Source organism: Microcaecilia unicolor, chromosome 7 (genome assembly GCF_901765095.1).
Source record: "Microcaecilia unicolor chromosome 7, aMicUni1.1, whole genome shotgun sequence".
In the NCBI taxonomy this organism is placed as follows: domain Eukaryota; kingdom Metazoa; phylum Chordata; class Amphibia; order Gymnophiona; family Siphonopidae; genus Microcaecilia; species Microcaecilia unicolor.
The window spans coordinates 214,777,076-214,798,564 of record NC_044037.1 but is presented as its reverse complement, the minus strand read 5'-3'; the positions used below and the strand labels follow the sequence as shown (position 1 = coordinate 214,798,564).

General features: G+C 43.3%; 1 protein-coding gene across 1 annotated transcript in view; it reads right to left on the bottom strand.

Annotated features, from left to right (window-relative positions):
- Positions 1-20,364, bottom strand: part of CERKL (ceramide kinase like) — a 244,101-nt gene extending 223,737 nt beyond the window's left edge. Inside the window, exon 1 of the mRNA XM_030209794.1 lies at positions 19,979-20,364. Coding sequence (XP_030065654.1) covers positions 19,979-20,246 — 268 coding nt within the window. The 5' untranslated portion in view covers positions 20,247-20,364. The remainder of the gene's footprint in view (positions 1-19,978) is intronic.
- Positions 20,365-21,489: the final 1,125 nt, after the last annotated feature.

Below are 21,489 nucleotides of genomic sequence, written 5' to 3'. Positions count from 1 at the left end.
CAGGGTATCTGAAATAAGCGCTGGCAGCTCATCACGGTGGAAAATCCTCACCACGGAGGGATCATCCAGATCCTGTGGTAAATCCGCACCTGACTCTGGTTCCTCAGACCAAGAACGTCTGTCAGAGTTCTCCGAATCCTCACACCCCGACCACGGGGGGGGAAAAGGTGCACCACAATCTGAAGGGGAATTAACCCTTCTGCGCTTATCTTTAGGCCAAGCATCCAGGAAAAAAACCTCACTGGGCAGTCCCAGGCCAGAATCCATCGGTGGGGCAATCAGAGGAGCCTCAGGCGACCCTTGAGGAAGGGCTCTTTTCATCATGTTTGCTTTATGCAGCAAAAGCACAAAATCCGGGGAGAAAATCTCACCCTGGGCACCCAAATCCTGTCCGGTGCTAGCCACTCCTGAAATAACCTCATCTCGAGGTGCCCCACCCGGCTCAGGACTCTCCATGTCCACGGAGACCGCGCCATGCGGTGTAAGCAAAATGGCGCCCGCTGCCAGCTCAGAGCGGGAAGAAACATCGCTCGCCATGCTCGGGCCGGCTCCTACGCCAATACAGCACGATTTACAGAGCCCTGCTGCTGATTTGCGCTTGCCACAAGTGGAACAGCGCTTTACATTGTCCGCAGCCATCGCCGAAAAATGGCGGTAAAATCCAAAATGGCGGTTCGCGCCAAAATCGCCCCGATCGCGGGCCCACCCCATAGGAGTTGGAAAACACTCACCTCAAAGGATCTAGTGTACAACTACGATCCTGCTGAAAATCAGGTCAAAAACCTCTGTTCCAGCATCTCTGCGTTTAAAAACGCGACTTTTTTTTTTTTTTTAAGCTGTGAGGAAAGCAGAGGTATTGAAGACTCCGGAGGCTCAGATGAGTGGGAAAGGCAGGGAAAGGGCGAACCTATATGCCTGCATTCACTGTTGGTGGGTAAGGACAGGGAAAGCAAGGCAATATGTCCACATCCACAGAGGTATGGGTAAGGCAGGGGAAGGGCTAACCTATGTGCCTTTAAAGTGAAGCTGCTATAGCCTCCAACACCCCGGTTAACAACTGGCAAGCCAGGAACCACCTCCCGGCAGATTTTTCTGGAGCTCGAACAAGCTGCAGCCACCCTGCTAAGGGAGATAGAGAATACTGAAGAGGCAGTGGAGCTAGCTGGTCAGGAGGGCACTGTGAAAGTTTGAGTGCTCTCTATCTCCCCTGCTGGTTGATGGACATAACCCATACGTAATGGCTTCATCTGCTTGATGACAAGGAATGAGCCCTTCTGCGCTTCATATTCTGCCAATTATCAGGGAATAACGCCTCAGAGGGCATACCCAGGCTCGAATCCACCGGGGGGGGCATTAGAAGAGGCCCGTGCTGGGCTTTGTGGGAGAGCTCTTTTAAGCATTTATGCTTTATGCATTAGTAAGACAAAATCAGGGGAGAAAAACTCACCCTGGGCACCCGGATCTCTGCCGGGGCTAGTAGCTCCCATATCAGCCTCACCTCGAGGCCTCCCCCCGGGCTCAGGACTCTCCGTCTCAGCGGAGGTCGCGCCATGTGGTAAATTCAAAATGGCGCCCGCTGCCAGCTCAGAGCGCGAAGAATCATCGCTCGCCATGCTCGGGCCAGCTCTAATGTCTGTACAGCACGATTTACAGAGCCCCGCTGCTGATCTGCGCTTGCCACACTTGGAACAGCGCTTTACTGTCTCCGCAGCCATCGCCGAAAACAGCGGTAAAATTCAAAATGGCGGTTCGCGCCAAAATCGCCCCGATCGCGAGCCCACCCCGGAGGGCTCAGAAAACACTCTTACCTCACTGGACCGAGTATCACTGCTCCGGTCTCAAAGAAAAAGGCAAGGAAAAACCTCTGTTCCAGCGTCTAAGCGCCAAAGCGCGACGCAACTTTTTTTTTTTTTTTTTTTTTTTAACGCTGTCAGGAAAGCAGAGGTAAATAGAACTCCGGAGGCTCAGGTGAGTGGGAATGGCAGGGAAAGGGCAAACCTATGTGCCTGCATCCACTGTTGGTGGGGAAGGACAGTGAAAGCTAAGCAATGTGTCCACATCCACGGAGGTATGGGTAAGGCAGGGAAAGGGCGAACCTATGTGCCTTTAAAGTGAAGCTGCTATAGCCTCCAACACCCCTGCTAACAACTGGCAAAAGCACAGGAGCAACCTCCAGGCAGATTTTAGATGGAGCTCGAAGAAGCTGCAGCCACTCTGCTAGGGGAGATAGAGAATACTGAAGAGAGGCAGTGGAGCAAGCTGGTATGAGGCACTGAAAAAAGTGTGCTCTCTATCTCCCTCTGCTGGTTGATGGACACAACCCATCTGTAATGGCTGCATCTGCTTGATGACAAGGAAAGAGCTTCGAAATCCTTCTGCAAATCTTCTAGAAGAGAGGGTAGAAGTCTGTGGCCTGGGTAGAGTTTTTATAGCATCTGTAAGGTTTTTTTTAATTAGGTTGGTCACTTCCTTGACTTTATCACCAAACAAGTTCCACAACAAGGGAAAGACGCTCCTGGACAGAAGATTCGAGGTCGGAGACCACGACCCAGGAAAGACGCCGTATTGCTACTCCTAAGACTGACATGCATAAAGAGACATCAAAGGTTTGCCTTGCCAGATATTTATAACAATCTAGAAGTTTTCTGCAAAACTTATGGAACTCATTAGCTTTCTCAGAGGGAAGGAATTCAGCAAAAAGAGAGTACTCTGTATTAGAGATGTCAAGTAAATTGTGGAATAAAGTTGATAATATAATATGCGATTGATTAGCATTGAGACCTGAAATGTTCTGGCAAAAGCATCTTATGTTCTAGCTTCTTTGTATTAGAGGAGCAGAAGCATGAGATTTTACTACTACTACTACTATTTAGCATTTCTATAGCGCTACAAGGCATACGCAGCGCTGCACAAAAAGATTTTGCACTGGAGTACGTTTTAAAGCAGACTGCACAAGCAAGGAATGGTAAGGTAATTGTTTTTTCAAAACCAGTGCATTTCTGTATCCTGTACATTGTATCAATTTTCTTTGGAGCAACTTAAGAACATAAGAATAGCCATACTCTTAGCGCCCAATGTCGAGAGAGGTGGAGACCTCTTAGATACCAGTGCAAGCTGAGTCTTGGCAGCCATTAAGGTTGATACTACCAGTGCCGATGTATCAGCCCTTGAGGAGCCAAAAAGCCTCACCTGCCACGCCCTCTGTGTCCTCAACTGCATTTGCAGAGAGAGAACAAGAGTTAGGCTCATGGTCAGGTCCAAGGCACCCGATGCACCAATCACGAAAATCATCCGATTGCATTGAGTGCACTTTTTGAAGCCACTGAAGGTCTTGTTGAACACCAAGAAAAGAATCTCAGCCAAATTAAACTCCTCAATTGTGAGCCAGAAAAAGGGGCAGTGTTTAAACTGAGGTTCGGGCTTCAGCCTAAACGGGCCTAGTAATACATGAAAAATAAAGGAAACTTCAAGGGCCAAAAAATCTAAAAGAAATTAAAGGGAACCTAAGAAAAAGGAGAAATAAAGGAAAAATTATCCAAATGGACTAGAAAAAAAAAACCTGCACAGAAAAGCACTATTAGAAAGCACAAAATGCACTGTGAGGAGAATAAGATATCACATCCTTCCTGCTCTGAATGGCCCGTGCTCACATGTCAGGTAAGATGGAACCAGCACATATGCAATGGGATGCTAACTTCTTGATCTCGATAGTCAGCGTCCACACCAGGCTCCATGACATCACCCAGCTGTGATATTTATTTATTTATGCATTCTTGTATCCCACTGTTATCAAAAAAACAAGTTTTAGTTCAAAGAGACTTACAATTTACATTTGGTGTTTACAATGGTGATTTACAGTTGGGGCGAGAAGGGGATGTCGTTAACTTGCGTATTTATTTGTAGAATTTTTTGAAGGGGTAAGTTTCCAGTTCTTTTCTGAACTGAAGATAGTTAGTGATGCTTCTACTACTACTACTATTTAGCATTTCTATAGCGCTACAAGGCATACGCAGCGCTGCACAAACATAGAAGAAAGACAGTCCCTGCTCAAAGAGCTTACAATCTAATAGACAAAAAATAAATAAAGTAAGCAAATCAAATCAATTAATGTGATTGGGAAGGAAGAGAGGAGGGTAGGTGGAGGCGAGTGGTTACGAGTCAAAAGCAATGTTAAAGAGGTGGGCTTTCAGTCTAGATTTAAAGGTGGCCAAGGATGGCGCAAGACGTAGGGGCTCAGGAAGTTTATTCCAGGCGTAGGGTGCAGCGAGACAGAAGGTGCGAAGTCTGGAGTTGGCAGTAGTGGAGAAGGGAACAGATAAGAAGGATTTATCCATGGAGCGGAGTGCACGGGAAGGGGTGTAGGGAAGGACGAGTGTGGAGAGATACTGGGGAGCAGCAGAGTGAATACATTTATAGGTTAGTAGAAGAAGTTTGAACAGGATGCGAAAACGGATAGGGAGCCAGTGAAGGGTCTTGAGGAGAGGGGTAGTATGAGTAAAGCGACCCTGGCGGAAGATGAGACGGGCAGCAGAGTTTTGAATCGACTGGAGAGGGGAGAGGTGACTAAGTGGGAGGCCAGCAAGAAGCAGATTGCAGTAGTCTAAACGAGAGGTGACAAGGGTGTGGATGAGGGTTTTGGTAGAGTGCTCGGAAAGAAAGGGGCGGATTTTACGGATGTTGTAAAGAAAGAAACGACAGGTCTTGGCGGTCTGCTGGATATGAGCAGAGAAGGAGAGAGAAGAGTCAAAGATGACCCCAAGGTTTCGAGCTGAGGAGACAGGGAGAATGAGAGAGCCATCAACAGAAATAGAAAACGGGGGGAGCGGGGAGGTGGGTTTGGGGGGGAAAATGAGAAGCTCGGTTTTGGTCATATTTAATTTCAGGTGGCGTTGAGACATCCAGGCAGCAATGTCAGACAAGCACGCTGAAACTTTGGTTTGGATGCAAGGTGAGATATCAGGGGTAGAAAGGTAGATTTGGGAGTCATCAGCATAGAGGTGGTAGGAAAAGCCATGGGATGAGATTAATGAACCAAGGGAAGAAGTGTAGATAGAAAAGAGGAGGGGACCAAGAACAGAACCCTGAGGTACGCCGACAGGCAGAGGGATAGAGGTAGAAGAGGATCCACCAGAGTGAACACTAAAGGTGCGGAGGGAGAGGTAGGAAGAGAACCAGGAAAGGACAGAGTCCTGGAATCCAAGTGAGGACAGGGTATCGAGAAGTATGCTGTGATCGACAGTGTCAAAAGCAGCGGAAAGATCAAGAAGAATGAGGATGGAATATTGACCTCTGGATTTAGCCAGTAATAGGTCATTGGAGACTTTAGTAAGCGCAGTTTCGGTTGAGTGGAGAGGGCGAAAACCAGATTGTAGTGGGTCAAGAATAGCATGTGAGGAGAGAAAATCAAGGCAGCGGCGGTGAACAGCTTCTCATGGCTTTTGGTATTGGCCTGCTTGTCCTCGGAGAATAAAAAGTATATAAATTCTAATTAAAATGAGATTTTTAGAAAGCTACTTTTCTGAACTTTTCAAAAGATTTACAGTAGCTTAATAATTAACACAAGCTTTTGATAGTCAACATCAATGGCACAAAAATTAAATTAGAAAGCAGTTCACAGAAAATACTATTCACTGCCTCCCATTAGCAAGTGAAAAAAAAAAAGACCAAAACTGAAAGGAAATTAGCAGACACTATCATAAACCTAGCAGATGTTTTTAGGGTCATCTGTGAAAAAACACAGGCATAAGAGTAGGAAATCTGAGACTAGCACGACATCAGATGCCATCTAAAATAATAGCATTTCCTTATGGCAATGAGGCAATATCTGTATCAAATGCACAACACATTCTGTTTTAACAGTATGTGCATGTGAAAAGAAAAAAATCACTCATGAAGAGTTACTGGTCAAAAATGCTGTGGAGGGGTATTTTCGATATGTCGTTCAAATGTTGAAATAAACTTTTACAGGAAAATGTTTAAAAACGTGAGTCCATAATAGAAGAAATAAATACAAGTTTTTTGATATTGAAAAATACACAAGAAAAATGCTTAGAAAAAGGACATGCTGCAAACGTCAGACACGTCTTGAGATAAACCTCACCTCATGCAAAATGTACTGGTCCCTGCATCAAGAAAATGTCCACTGCAACGGCCTCCATGGGGCAAATGTGCATCTATACCTCCTGCCCATGGAGGAATGTTTCTCAGTGTGCCTGATCATGTCTCTGCACAGGGAACCTAATTTTTCAATGCCAGAGACAGAGCTCCTGGTCTGAGAGATTTTCATACACCACCACCTGACACCTCACGTCGTCTCTATGACGGCATGGAAATCTATTAGAGACAGCCTGGAAAGGTAAGTACGAAGCAGTGCACCCCAGGATCACAGCACCATTCATGTGCAATCACCATACATAGGCAGGGTAACAAACAGTGAGATCCCTTTGTTGTTGCAATATATGTTATTGATTTTTCATAAGAAAAAAATTACAAAACATTGGAGAAATCAGAATGTTCAGGATATCCAATGACAATTAATTAATATGTCTCCCCTCTCACTATCCATTCAATCCTGAAATGAGAGGCTGCACACATCTGGACTCCCTTCCGTGCTCCCCCCTCAGCACCAGCATCCTGCCCCATGCCTACATACTGATGGGAACATTGACAGCAGCTGACTAAAGTACATTGAGCTACCCAAAGGTATGCCTGCTTTACCCCACTGCCCATCCCCACCTCCCAGCAACACTGCACATGCTACAGAGAAAGGCCATCATGCCATCCTCTTGTGCCCATGGCCACCTCAATGCCTATGTATTACATACCCACCCCCTCAACCCCCCCCCCCCCCCAAAAAAAAAAAAATCTGTCTGTAGCCATCTGTCACAGGCTATGTGAAGAGCATTGCATAACATGTCCAAAACAAATTATGTGATGCCAAGAAAGCCAATCACCTGAACCCTGTCTCCATCAACTTGTGTTTTGTAGACGATTTGGCATCCACAGGGACCTTGAGGCGCTCAGGTGCCAATACAGGAAGATACAGCAAGAAGACCCAGGCCTCATCCAGTGCATAAGAAAGTGCCTTAGGGTGCAACGTAAGTCCCACTGACATTGCACCCTTATAAACAGCTCTGTCAGGGATCAAGGCCAGAATATGCAGCTACCCTCATGACAGTGTGCCCACAACCCCTAAATCCACTAGAATGTGCTGCAGCCAAACCAAAACCTATGAGATGACATGGAAAGAATGGGGAAAGAGGCAAGTTTACAGTACAGAGAGCGATCCAGAAGTTTGGGGAGGGACTGAAATCTTTGGCTCGGACTATGGCTTTTTCTGAAGTAATTCCTAGATTGGGGAGGGGAGAGGAAAGACTACGCAAAACAGAGAAATTCAATAAGTGGCTTGAGTCTTGGTGTAAAGAAGAAGGTTTTAGATACATAGGAGAATGGGGTAATGCGTGGAAAAATAACAGACTGTACTGTAATAATGGGCTACATCTTTCTGTGATGGGAAAAAGGATCCTTGGGGAGAAATTCAGACAGTATGTTTCTAGACATTTAAACTAGAGGGTGGGGGTGACAACAGGAAACAAGGGATTTTGGAAAGTCACCCCCAGAATAAACATGATGGCAGAGGGAAAGGTCATGTAAATATAAAAAAACACCCAAACTCACTAAGCACATGGAAAGCTATGTGCACAAATGCTCGTAGTCTAAGTAAAAAGGTTCAAGACTTGCAAGCCCTGATGTTTGAAGAAAACTTGGATATTGTTGCTATTAAGGAGACATGGTTCAACGATTCTCATGAATGGGATGTGACCGTACTGGGCTATAATCTTTTTAGGAAAGATAGAGAGGGCCGAAGAGGTGGAGGAGTGGCTCTGTATGAGAGAATATCAGAGCGGCTGAAATGCGGGAACCTGGGGAAAAGAAGAAACTTTATGGATCATCCTGCAAAGAGAAGACGGAACCTGTATCCACACGGGAGTTATCTACAGACCTCCTGCGCAAACAGAGAAGTTAGACAAGGATCTGATAGAAGATATTCAAAAGATTGGTATGAAAGGGGAGGTGCTACTGTTGGGAGATTTCAATTTGTCTGACGTGGATTGGAACGTCCCGTCTGCAGAATTGGAAAGAAGTAGGGAGATTGTGGATGCCTGTCAAAGTGCCTTGCTCAGACAAATGGTGACGGAACCCGCGAGGGAAGGGTCGATGCTGGATCTAGTGCTCACTAATGGAAGTGGTATTTCCGATATCCGGGTGGGTGCCCACCTATGTAATAGTGATCATCACACCGTATGGTTTGATATAAGGGCGAAGGCGGAGTGCAGACGCACAAAACTCAAAGTACTGGATTTCAGATGTACTGATTTTGATAAAATGAGGGAATACCTGAAGAAGGAGCTGTTGGTGTGGGAAGGCGTAGGATAAGTGGAAAAACAGTGGTCCAAGCTAAAGGCTGCTATAAATATGGCAACTGATCTTTTTGTGAAGAAAGTAAACAAAAACAATAGAAGCAGGAAGCCTATATGGTTCTCCAAACAAGTAGCTGAAAAATAAGAGCAAAAGAGGCTTGTTCAAGAAATACAAAAGAACGCAACGGGAGGATCATGGAAAAGATTATCAGATTAAACTGAAAGAAGCGAAGAGGGAAATACGGCTAGCGAAAGCGTGAGCGGAAGAAAAAAATGGCTAAAGATGTAAAGAGAGGTGACAAGACTTTTTTCAGATATATTGGAGAAAGGAGAAGAGATAGGAATGGAATTGCAAGACTGAAAGATAATGAGAATGGCTATGTGGAGAGTGATGAAGATAAAGCGAACGTGCTAAACAATTATTTCTCTTTGGTGTTCACGGAGGAAAATCCTGGAGAAGGACCGCGGTTGGCTGCCGAGGGAACATCTGGGAATGGAGTGGATACTGCGCTGTTTACGGAAGAAAGAGTTTATAAACAGCTGAAGAATCTGAAGGTGAACAAAGCTATGGGGCTGGATGTGATACATTCCAGGACACTGAAGGAGCTCAGAGAGGTCCTGGCGGGACCTCTTAAAAAATTTAATAAATAGATCTTTAGAGATGGGAGAGATTCCGCGAGATTGGAGACGAGCAGATGTGGTCCCTCTTCACAAAAGTGGAGACAGGGAAGAAGTGGGAAACTACAGACCGGTAAGTCTCAAGTCGGTGGTAGGAAAAATAATGGAGTCGCTGCTGAAAGAAAGGATAGTTAACTTTCTAGAAACCGACGGGTTACAGGACCCGAGGCAACATGGCTTTACCAAAGGAAAATACTGCCAAACGAATCTTATTGACTTTTTTGACTGGGTGACCAAATTACTGGATGAGGGTCGTGCACTAGATGTAATCTACTTGGACTTCAGCAAAGCCTTTGATACGGTCCCCCTCAGAAGACTCGTGAATAAGCTGAAAGGGTTGAACGTAGGACCGAAAGTGGTGAACTGGATAAGAAACTGGTTGACCGACAGGTGGCAGAGGGTGGTGGTAAATGGAATCCGCTCGGAGGAAAGGAAGGTGAGCATTATCTTTTGTGGCTTTAGTCTGTACACTGCTCTGTACTGTCCTGGCAGGTAGAGCAGTCTAGCAAGCTGAAATAAAGTATGAACTATAGCCTCCTTACAGGCAGAATGAGGTTTAAGCCACACTCATGAATAAATAACAGATATTGTTAAAGATCAAACTGTAGATTATATGCTTGATTTGAATGCTCTTTGATACCGTAACTTGAATTACAGGGCAATGCAATTAGTTTAGCTCAGACGCACTCACAGCCAGATTAACTTTAAAAACATAAAGGCAGAGCAAGAAGGTGGGAAAGATAGATTAGAATTGTTTTTTCTTTTGCACATTAATTTCTGTTGTATAAACTGAATTTGTAAAAACAGATAGCAGACAAATGTTTGGTTCTTAAAATGGGTAGGGCTGAACATGAGAAGAGGTTCTATGAGAGGACATCCAGAGCAAGACAGAACTTGTTATTTGTTGGGAAATTGCTTTTAAACTTGGGGAAAGGTAGACAGAGTTAAACAGGTAATCTATGTGTCTATTTTTAAAGTACTCTGTATATTTAGCAAAGACAGTTTAAGGAATAGGTTTTTTTGTTTGTTTCTTTAGCATTTAAAGTCTCTATTACAGTTTCATAGGCTAGCAGTTAAGGGACTATTTTAGAGTTTACCACAGCAACAGTGTAGAACAGAGCAGATAGTCAAAGAAACCTCAGTTTAGATTTACATAACTACACAAGTATTGCCATACTGGGACAGAACGCCCAGCATCCTGTTTCCAACAGTGGCCAATCCAGATTACAAGTACCTGGCAAGATCCCAAAACAGAACAATACATTTTATGATGCTTATCCTAGAAATATGCAGTGGATGTTCCTCAAGTCCATTTTAATAATGTCTTATGAACTTTTCTTTTAGGAAGCTATCCAAAAAATTTTTAAACCCCACTAAGCCAACTGCTTTTACTACATTCTCTGGCAATAAACTCCAGAGTTTAATTACACATAGAGTAAAGAAATATTTTCTCCAATTCGTTTTAAAATTTACTACTTTGTAGTTTCATTGCATGGTCCATAGTCCTGGTATTTCTGGAATGTGTAAACAAGCAACTCATGTCTACCCGTTCCACTCCACTCAGTATTTTATATACCTCTATCATATCTCCCCTCAGCTGTACTTTCTACAAGCTGAAGAGCCCTAGCTGCGTTAGCTATTCCTCATAGGGAAGTCATCCCATCCCCTTTATCATTTTTGTCGCCCTTCTCTGTACCTTTTCTAATTGCACAATATCCTTTTTGAGATGCGGTGACCAGAATTAAACACAATATTCAAGGTGCGGTCGCTCCATGGAGCGATAAAGGCATTATAATGTCCTCATTTTTGTTTTCCATTCCTTTCCTAATAATACCTAACATTCTATTAGCTTTCTTAGCTGCAGCAACACACTAAGCAGAAAGTTTCAACGTATCATCAACAACGACACCTAGATCCCTTTCTTGGTCTGTGACTCCTAACATGGAATCTTGCATGAAATAGCTATAATTCGGGTTCCTCTTTCCCACATGCATCACTTTGCACTTGCTCACATTAAATGTCATCTGCCATTTAGACGCCAAGTATCCCAGTCTCGCTCTTGTAATTTTTCACAATCCTCCCGCGATTTAACGACTTTGACTAACTTTGTGTCATCAGCATATTTAATTACCTCACTAGTTACTCCCATCTCTAGGTCATTTATAAATATGTTAAAAAGCAGAGGTCCCAGCACAGACCCCTGGGGAACCCCACTAATTACCCTTCTCCATTGAGAATACTGGCCATTTAACCCTACTCTCTGTTTTCTATCTTTTGATCAGTTTTTAATCCATAACAGAACTCTACCTCCTATCCAATGACTCTCCAATTTCCTCTGGAGTCTTTCATGAGGTACTTTGTCAAATGCCTTTTGAAAATCCAGATACACAATAGTCAACCAGCTCACCTTTCCTCAAATGTTTGTTCACCCCTTCAAAAGAAATGCAGTACATTGGTAAGGCAAGATTTCCCTTCACTAAATTCATGTTGGCTTTGTCTCATTAAATCTGGGCTTTTGAATACATTCTCTGTAATTTTGTTCTTTATACTAGTCTCTATCATTTTGCCCGACACAGACGTCAGGCTCACCAGTCTATAATTTCCCAGATCATCTCTGGAACAGTCTATAAAAATCGGCGTTACATTGGCCACCCTCCAATCTTTCGATACCATGCTTGATTTTTAAGATACATTAAATATTACTAACAATAGTTTTGCAAGTTCATTTTTCAATTCTATCAGTACTCTGGGATGAATACCATGCGGCACAGGTGATTTGCTACTCTTCATTTTGTCAAACCGTGCCACTATATCCTCCAGGTTTATAGAGATTTCAGTTTCTCTGACTGGTCTGCTTTGAATACCGTTTCTGGCACTGGTATCGCTCCCAAATCTTCCTTGGTGAAGACTGAAGTAAAGAATTAATTTAATCTCTCCACTATGGCTTTGTCTTCCCTAAGTATGTCTTTTACCCCTCGGTCATCTAGCGGGCCAACTGATTCTTTTGTCTCCAACATAGTCTTTTTTTCAAAGTCCCTCTTTGCCTTCCTTATCAGTGCTTTACATTTGACTTGCCATTCCTTATGCTGTTTCTTATTTTCAGTCGTATCCGTCTTCCATTTTCTGAAGGATTTTCTTTTAGCTCTAATAGCTTCCTTCACCTCACTTTTTAACCATGCTGGCTGTCATTTGGTCTTCCTTCCTTCTTTTTTAATACCGGAATATATTTGACCTGCGCTTCCAGTATGGCATTTTAAACAGCGTCCACGCCTGATGTATATTTTGGACCTTTGCAGCTGCTCCTCTTTAGTTTTTTTTGTTCACCGTTCTTACTTTATCATAATCTCCTTTTTAAAAGTTAAATGTTAACGTATTGGATTTCCTCTGTGTACTTATTCCAAAGCCGATATCAAATCTGATCATATTATCACTGTTATCAAGTGGCCCCAGCACCATTACCTCCTGTACTAGATCATGTGCCTCACTAAGGACTAGGTCTAGAATTTTCCCTCCTCTTGTTGGCTCCTGTACCAGCTGCTTCATAAAGCAGTCATTGATTTCATCAAAGAATTTCACCTCCCTAGCATGCCCTGATGTTACATTTATCCAGTCAATATTGGGGTAATTGAAATCACTCAATTATTAAGTTGACCAGTTTGTTAGCCTCCCTAATTTCTGATAACATTTCTACATCTGTCTGTTCATCCTGGCCAGGTGGATGGTAGCACTCCTTTCACCATCCTTTTCTCCTTTACACATCAAATTTCAATCCATAAGGATTCTAAGATATGTTTTGTTTCCTGCAGAATTTTCAATTTATTTTATTCAAGGCCCTCCTTAACATACAATGCTACCCCTCCACCAATTCGTCAACCCTATCACTATGATATAATTTGTACCCTGATATGACAGTATGCAGTGGTTATCCTCCTTCCATCAGATCTCAGAGATGCCTATTATATCTAATTTTTCATTTAGTGCAATATATCTTATTTCTTATGCTTCTGCCATTCACATATTTATAGGCACTTGAACCAATTAGAAGATTAGAAAATTAATTAGGGCATCCTTATCAGCCAGTATTAACTCTTAGAAACAGTGTACAATTTTAGAGAACTTTAGTCTACAAATTCCTACTCCATTAGCAATGTGATTAAGAAATTATCAATGCAGACAGCTGTCCAGCAACGAGATGGGGGCTATCCAGTCTTTTGCACAGTGTCACAAGTTTCATTACGTCCCAGTTGGTGAGAGGTCATATGTGTGCACTTAGAGCAAAGAGTTCACCTCTCCCCTCTCCAGGCGGTTCAAAACTCTGCTGCCCGTCTCGTCTTCTGCCAGGGTCGCTTTACTCATACTACCCCTCTCCTCAAGTCGCTTCACTGGCTCCCTATCCGTTTTCGCATCCTGTTCAAACTTCTTCTACTAACCTATAAATGTACTCACTCTGCTGCTCCCCAGTATCTCTGCACACTCGTCCTTCCCTACACCCCTACACCTATGGAACACACTCTGTTCCCTGGATAAATCCTTCTTATCTGTTCCCTTCTCCGCTACTGCCAACTCCAGACTTCGCTCCTTCTGTCTTGCTGCGCCCTACGCCTGGAATAGACTTCCTGAGCCCCTACGTCTTGCCCCATCTTTGACCATCTTTAAATCTAGATTGAAACCCCACCTCTTTAACATTGCTTTTGACTCGTAACCACTTGTATCCACTTGCCTCCACCTACCCTCCTCTCCTCTTTCCTCTACACATTAATTGATTTGTTTGCTTTATTTTTTGTCTACTAGATTGTAAGCTCTTTGAGCAGGGACTGTCTTTCTTCTATGTTTGTGCAGCGCTGCGTACGCTTTGTAGCGCTATAGAAATACTAAATAGTAATAGTAGTAGTAGTTCTAGCAGCTGGAGAACAGGTCCAATCCCTGGAGGCTAGGGTTGCAGACTTGGAGGAGCTCAAGCAGAGGTATATCCTATCCTAAGAGACTGCCTATCCTGCCTCTTTAACTGGGCTGCTACCTTAAAGCACACTCAATACACTTACGAACTCTCAGGTGTGAAGTTAAGGAACAGACCTTTTATTGATGCTGACTACTGGTGAGGCCCCATTTAGATTACTGTGTGCAGTTCTGGAGACCGCACCTTTGGAAAGATAATAACAGGATGGAGTCAGTCCAGAGGGCAGCTACAAAACTGGTAAGCGGTCTCGAACACAAAAAATATAGGGACAGACTTATGAACTTCAATATGTATACGCTGGACGAGAGGAGGGAGAGAGGAGATGTTTTAATATCTCAAGGGAATTAATGTACAGGAAGTGAGCCTTTTTCAACTGAAGGAAAACTCTGGAACGAGGAGGCATATGATGAAGTTAAGAGGGAATAGGCTTAAGAGGAATCTAAGAAAGTATTATTTCACGGATAGGGTGGTGGAAGTATGGATGGCCTCTCGGTGGTGGTTGTGAAGTCAAGCACTGTGTCAGAATTTAAGAGTGTGGGACAAGCACGTGGGTCTCTTAGGAAAAGGAAGAGTTAGGGGTTACAGAGGATGAGCACTTACCTGCCGTCATGTTTTTATGTTTCTATTTAGACCTAACCCTTGTGTCTTTCCTTTTTAACAGCAAAGAAAATTACACATTTCTCAATGTCTTTCCTTGTTAATTCCAGGGATACATTTATCATTTCTTCAGTGCATTTCCTTAATTCCCCTTACACAATTCAGTACAGGTCTGCTTCCTCCTGTATCTGCAAAGAACACTCAGTCTGTACATCTGCTGCAACTAGCTTATGGACAAGGAAGTCTCTTCAGGTTACACCTGGCCAAAACCACACCCTGAATTTCCAACTCAGTTTAAGGCCAAAACCAACTACTACATGTTTGGTTCACATCTGTTTCAACATAAAACACAAACAAGAACGTTATGAGTGTTTTGCCTCCAGTTCATCATATCAAACACATACAGTAGTGTCGCCTTTTTTTATCACTCCTGCTTGCAACATCCCCATGTCCAGGAATGATTTTAATACTGACTTGCTTAATTGATCCCAGCGCCAACCATCCCAAACTCTTTCTGTTCTCTCACCCCTTTTCAAGAACAGCCCTCTCTAGTTTACAACTGCACTCCCCAGTGCTTCTGCTGTTTGCAGTTTGGCTCCACTGGACTTCCTAGGGGTCTCCTGGGTTTCCACTAGAACCTTCAGGGTAGAATGTTGGGTTTGAACCAAGGTCTCTCACCCAGCTAGCAAGGGACTTGCAAATAACACCTAAACCTTCTGGAACACCAGGGACATCACACACCTACCCTTTTTGCCCGCTTCTCTACCTCTCTGTCAAGGCCTTCCCTCTTTGACCCCAGACAAAAAGGGCTGCCAGACAAAAAGTCCCTACCTCAGTTTTCTGCCCTTTTTATTTCCTCCTCCTTCCCCTATAGAGGTGCTCCTGGCTCAGGATAATGTCTGCTCCATCTTTCTCAGTTAGGGAAAAGTCCAATGCTGCGTGCTGGCTTACTTCCACCCTCTGATATACTGGCCAGTATGAAAATTTTCAGCCACACCTCTCTCTCCTAAGTTGATAGGGCAGCCAGAAAGTCTTCCTCCTCGTCTGCCAGATAGCTAGACTCAGTATGACAGCTCCCAGAAGACTCTGCCCTCTTTTCAGAACTGCTTCCTGTTGTAGTCTTTCATGCTTTGGCTGTTTTAGCCTACCCCCACTCCCCAAGCTTCTCCTACATAAGCACACAACTATGGAACGCACTACCATACGCCGTGAAAACAACATATGACCACCTAAACTTCCGGAAACTCCTAAAAACTGACCTGTTCAAAAAGGCATACCCCAACAATCCAACTTAAATGCCTTAACCATGCAACACAATGAAATAAAAGCTCGTACTGGACATAACTTAACTCTTCCTTCTTATGATTCCCAATGTGTCTGTCACACATGAACTTTACTCTACCATAACCTCACCCTGTATTTATTCATACCGGTACTGGCGATCGCCTCTACGGTATTATGTAAACCACACTGAATCTGCAAATAGGCAGGAAAATATGGGATACAAATGCAACAAATAAAATAAAAAAATCTAGGACTTATTCAGTTGATCCAAAAGGTAAATCATCAAGGTAACCAAACATTTAATTTGATTCTCATGTTAGCTATGTTACATCACTTAGTAAGTACATCACAGGTGAGGTCAATACCAAGGCTGGACCACTGGGTTGTTCAAATTAAATTTATATGTAGCAGGCAAGGTAAGGCAGTGGCTCTGCTCTCTTTCTCCCCGCTGAGCTCCTCCAGCAAGGAAGAAATGAACTGTGGCACAGCCAGTCACTCCCTCCTGTGCCGGATTAGACCTGTTTATGTGAACCACTGGATCGCAGTTCACATAAACAGTTGGGTCTAAGCCAGCACAGGAGGAGGAGGAAATGACCCGCTGTTCACTTCTTCTGCTTCTTGCCACATGAGCTTAGCGTTGGAGGGGAAGAGTGAGCTGAGCCACTGTTGCCTGTGCCTGCCCTGAAATTTTGTCACAGTGGGAGGTAGAAGAGAGCTGAGCCAGAGCTGCTTGCTGCCTTGTCATGGTCCTGCAAAACCCAGACGCCAGGCTTGATTTTTCAGTAGCCATGGTGACCTGGCACCCAAGGTCTGTCAAGCCTTGCTGTTTATCCATGTTTTACCCACTCTTACCCTATGATAATATTCAAGTACCTTTCTAAAGTAACTTTCTTTAAATTAGTCCCCTTATTTTATAACTTCTGATACTTTATCTTAACTATATTTCATCTTTGCATACACCCTATGCTATTAAAATGTTTTATTGCATATTATGTTGTCATTGTAATGTCATACCTTGTACTGTTATTTGAATATTTTTACTGCAGTAATTGTCTATTGCCTATGTTTTGACTTATTCTTGCTGTACACTGACTTGAGTGAATTCCTTGAAAGAGGCAGTAAATAAATCCTAATAAATGCAGCCTATTAAGTAAATCTTCTGCAGAACGTGTGGCAAAAATTATCAGTGGTCTTTGAGTAGGCAGTACTGACAACATGAATTTGGCATTAAACAAACACCAGTTAATGCAGCTTAATAAACAAACCCCTAAATTATATGTGAAAGTTTTTTTTAAAATTTATTCCATGCATTTTTGCTACTGCATGAATATTCTACATCATCCCTTTGATATCCATATATATTGTACATTGTAGCTTTTTATGTTGTTCAATGTTTATTAATAAATAATGTAATTCCACCACAAGTAAAGAAAGCAACTCTATACTTAAATAAAATATTGTTTAATTTTTACAAGTTAATTATACTCGGGTGGAAAATTCCTGAGCACTGGGATGCCCACAAATCAACAGTGATGCAGGCTTGGGACTGAAGGGACCTCCTTGCAGCCCAACAACAATTATTGCCAGACAATCTTTTTATTCGAAAAACAAAACACAAACTCTGAAGTATGGAATTTCACTGTAGGTTATATCACTTCATGACCTGCTTTTGCATCCTACAGGTGCTTTGTTGAGGAAGGAGTGGTTTGGTAGGGGAAGACGTGGAAGAAGTGACTAACAGTCAATGAAGGGATGTATAGTTCGAGAACTGTGTGGATATGGATATGTAGCTTTACACCTCAAAAAAAGCAGTAGCATAGCCAAGGGGAGACACCTTGGGGGCCTGGAACCGCCAACTCTGGGCTTGGACCTCCTCCAAAATTGTAGCACCAGATGAATGGCTGGTGGGGATACCCAAGTCCCTCCAGCTGAAGAGATTCACTAGCCGAGCCCCTGCTGCCTCAGAAGCAAGGAAGCTGGCGGGGTGCTCCAGCCATGGATGTCAGCACTTCCGTTAATGCGCAGTTCTGAGCATGCACAGGAAGTGCCGGCATCTGCGGTTGAGGCACCCCGCCAGATTCCTCAATGTCAAGGCAGCACGAATAGGGGTATGGAGACGAATCTCTTCAGCTGATGGGGCATACCCCCCAGCAAAGGTGTGAGAAAGGGGCAGGGGGAGAGAAAAGCTGAGAGGAAATGCTTGGGGTCCCCCTCCCCCACAGTCCACCCTGGGTCCCCCAAAAATTGGACTTCTGGCTACACCCCTGACTCTTGTACTTGTTGAATGAGGGAAGAGGGACAGGAATATAGATGACTGGCTAAGGAGTTCACTAAATGCCACTCGCCTCCAACTCTGTCTTGTCTTAGACCAGTTAACAGAATAATAAGTGTGGAAAACTATCAATAATACTGAGGGAAACTGATGTCAAAATGACAATACTGTAAACCCGCAGTTGCTATCAATACCACATATACAGTAAAGTCTCGATTATCTGACAAAAACGGGACCGACTCACAGTTGGATAAATGAAAAGATGGATAATATGGAAAACACTGCCTAAACCCCTCAAACAATGCATAATAAGTAAAGACTCTCTTGAAACATTGATGTACGCGTATATTACATCACGCTTAGATTATTGTAATGTTATCTATGCAGGGATCACTAAAGTTAATCTAAAAAGAATACAAAATACAGCGGCTCGCATGATTTGTAGGGCTCGGAGGGATGATAGAATAACACCTTTATTACACCAACTTCATTGGCTTCCGATTGAAGCAAGAGTTAAATTTAAAGTACTCACTTTGACACACAAGGCTTTTCATTTACTTACTCCTAGTTACCTATCTAATCTGACTATTCCCTATTCTCCTATGCGAACTCTTAGATCGCTAACAGATAATAGGTTAGTCATTCCTCTGCCTGCTAAGGCTCGATGGGAATCTACGCATGCATCGGCGTTCTTTTTTCTGTCTCCCTCTCTTTGGAACGGACTTCCAAAAGAGATTAGATTACAGGATTCCTACATTCACTTTCGAAAACTTCTGAAAACGTTTCTTTTTACAAACTGTATTGAACAGAATTTATGATAGCAGGGAAGGTGTAGAAGTTTTGGTAAATTATATTTATTATAAGTAATTGTGGCTTTTTTTTTTAGTAGTAGATTCTACTAGAAATGTATTTCTTTGTCTTTTCGGGTTGCTGTGCTTTTCTATCAATGATTGGAGTTCTTATTTGTTTGTTTGTATGAGAAGTATTTCTTTTTAATGTAAACCGTTCTGTTTTGCAATAGCAATAAAAAACGGTATATAAAATGAATAAATGATGATAATAAACAAAGGCATAAAATTCCTGATTTTCAAAAATTATTCTACAACAAAGATTTTTAACAGAAATAAATGTGATGACATCACCGGGGGTGTCAGTCAGATAAGCCAGATGGTCAGATTAGCGAAGGTCAGATAGTCAAGACTCAACTGTATATATGTACTTCAATCACCTTATTGATTACTTAATACAGATTTTAAAGTGTGCTCACAACTTTAGAGAGACCACCACAGTTCAAATCAATCTTTGACAAGGGCTTCACAAACCTGTCTTAGGACCTACCCACAATGTATATCCATGAGATAAAAATTTATCTCAAATATGCTCACTGAGGATAACCTGGCAGTGGGTTCCTCAGGGCAGGTTTTGGGAGCCTTGTTTTAGGCTTATGGGACTAAAGAAATCCTACTGCACCCCTGGCAGCACTTGTAAGTTTGTTTTGCACATTTGCTTCTTCTCCCTTATGACATCGTGTCTTGTATTTTAAATTTTTTCACTTAAAAAAAAAATACAAAAAATAAAAGGCGTGCATTTGGAACTATAGCTCCACCCCCTTTTTTTGTAACTGTTACTAAAGTACTTGTCTTTGATCCCAAATGGCGCCGGCGGTGGAAGAAAGTAAGCAGAACCTCCCAAATTGCAACACTACGGCCCCCCAGGTAACAAAACGAGGAACCCTAAATTTGTGGTGGTGGTGCTGCTGTTGTCTTTTACCTCCTAATGTTTCCGGCAGAATAGGGCTCCACGAAAGTTTCCTGGCGGTTAATACCACGTCGCAGCCCCGTTTACCAATAGCAAAGATTCCACGCAGGAGAATGGGATCAGCTGAAGGGCTATCGGATTTCAATATATCCTGTCCCCAGAGCCTCGGCCGCGCCTCTTCGAGGTCGGAGATGCCCAGCAGCGGCAGGGAGGAGGCAGATAACTGCAATTTGCTTTGATCGCACCAGGCGTTCACCCTGTGACGGAGAATTTTCTCCATACCAGCAGGCAGCAGCTAACTTGCTGGAGGCAACAACCCCTGTGAGTGACTCTTGTGGCGCGGTTCTGCTCGGCGACCTCGGCTGCCAAGGTAACTGGGGGGCGGATCCCACTGACTGTATTCTAGTTTACCTTTTGCCACGCGCACGCCTTGCATCCTCAGCTGCCAGGGCAACTGGAGAGGAGCATTGGGCACTGCATTGTTACCATCCTCGGTTATTTACCGCGAGTTTGGGCTTGTGTTTTTAATTTTCAGTACTGGCGGACTGCTCATTTTAGGGCTTTTTCCCTCTCGATTCTCGCTTGTTTATGCTTCCAGCCACAGCCGCTCCTGATTGGCTGGATGCGTCAGGACGCCAGGAATAACTCAGAGCGCCAATCAGGAGCAAATGTTTAGATGCTAGACAGGGCTCCCTGACCAATCACAGCGGCATTTCTGTAGAAGCTCAGCCACAAGGAAAAAAAAAAACTGTGGCTGAGTTACTGAGTTCAGAGAAGTGCAGCTGTTTACCTGCGCCTACGACCTGTTCAACATCTCCTACTGGTGAGTGACTTCTTCCCAATGAGTTTGGATAAAACACCTCCTGCCTGGTCCCAATCCAAGAAGGTTAGATTGAGACAACAGACGGCATGAACCTATCTTGCCCATTATGTGGTCTGAAGCCAGTATGCGGAGCCTGATGCCTTTTTAGTTCACCCAAAACAATAATAAACGCTATTGACAATAACAATAATAAACGCTATAAACAATAATAGCAAAAGATTATTAGACATTACGGACTACCTATGAGTGGTCCATCTATAAGAAGTCTATAGTTACTCTAGTTGGATAGACATTGCCTAAAAGTGGAGGATAAAAGATTTTTTTTATTTGACAGCTTTTTTATTTATTTGAAAGCTTCTCATATCTAGATATCATGAAATAAAATTGAACATCACTAAAACAGTTAAAAAATGTATTGTAGCTGGTAAAAACAGAAGTAATAAAACTCTACACTGTTCTATACAATACAATAAGTTTAAGTGAGGGTATCCAGTTTCCTGATAAGTTCATCTTAACTGTTGTAATCTGCCTTGGGAAGCCTGGAGGGGCATAATCGAACAGGATGCCCAAGTTTTCCTGAGGACATCCTTGCAGGACGTCCCCACAAAGGGGCGGGGAACCCGTATTATCAAAACAAGATGGGTGTCCATCTTTCATTTCGATAATATGGTCGTGGACGCCCAAATCTCAACATTTAGGT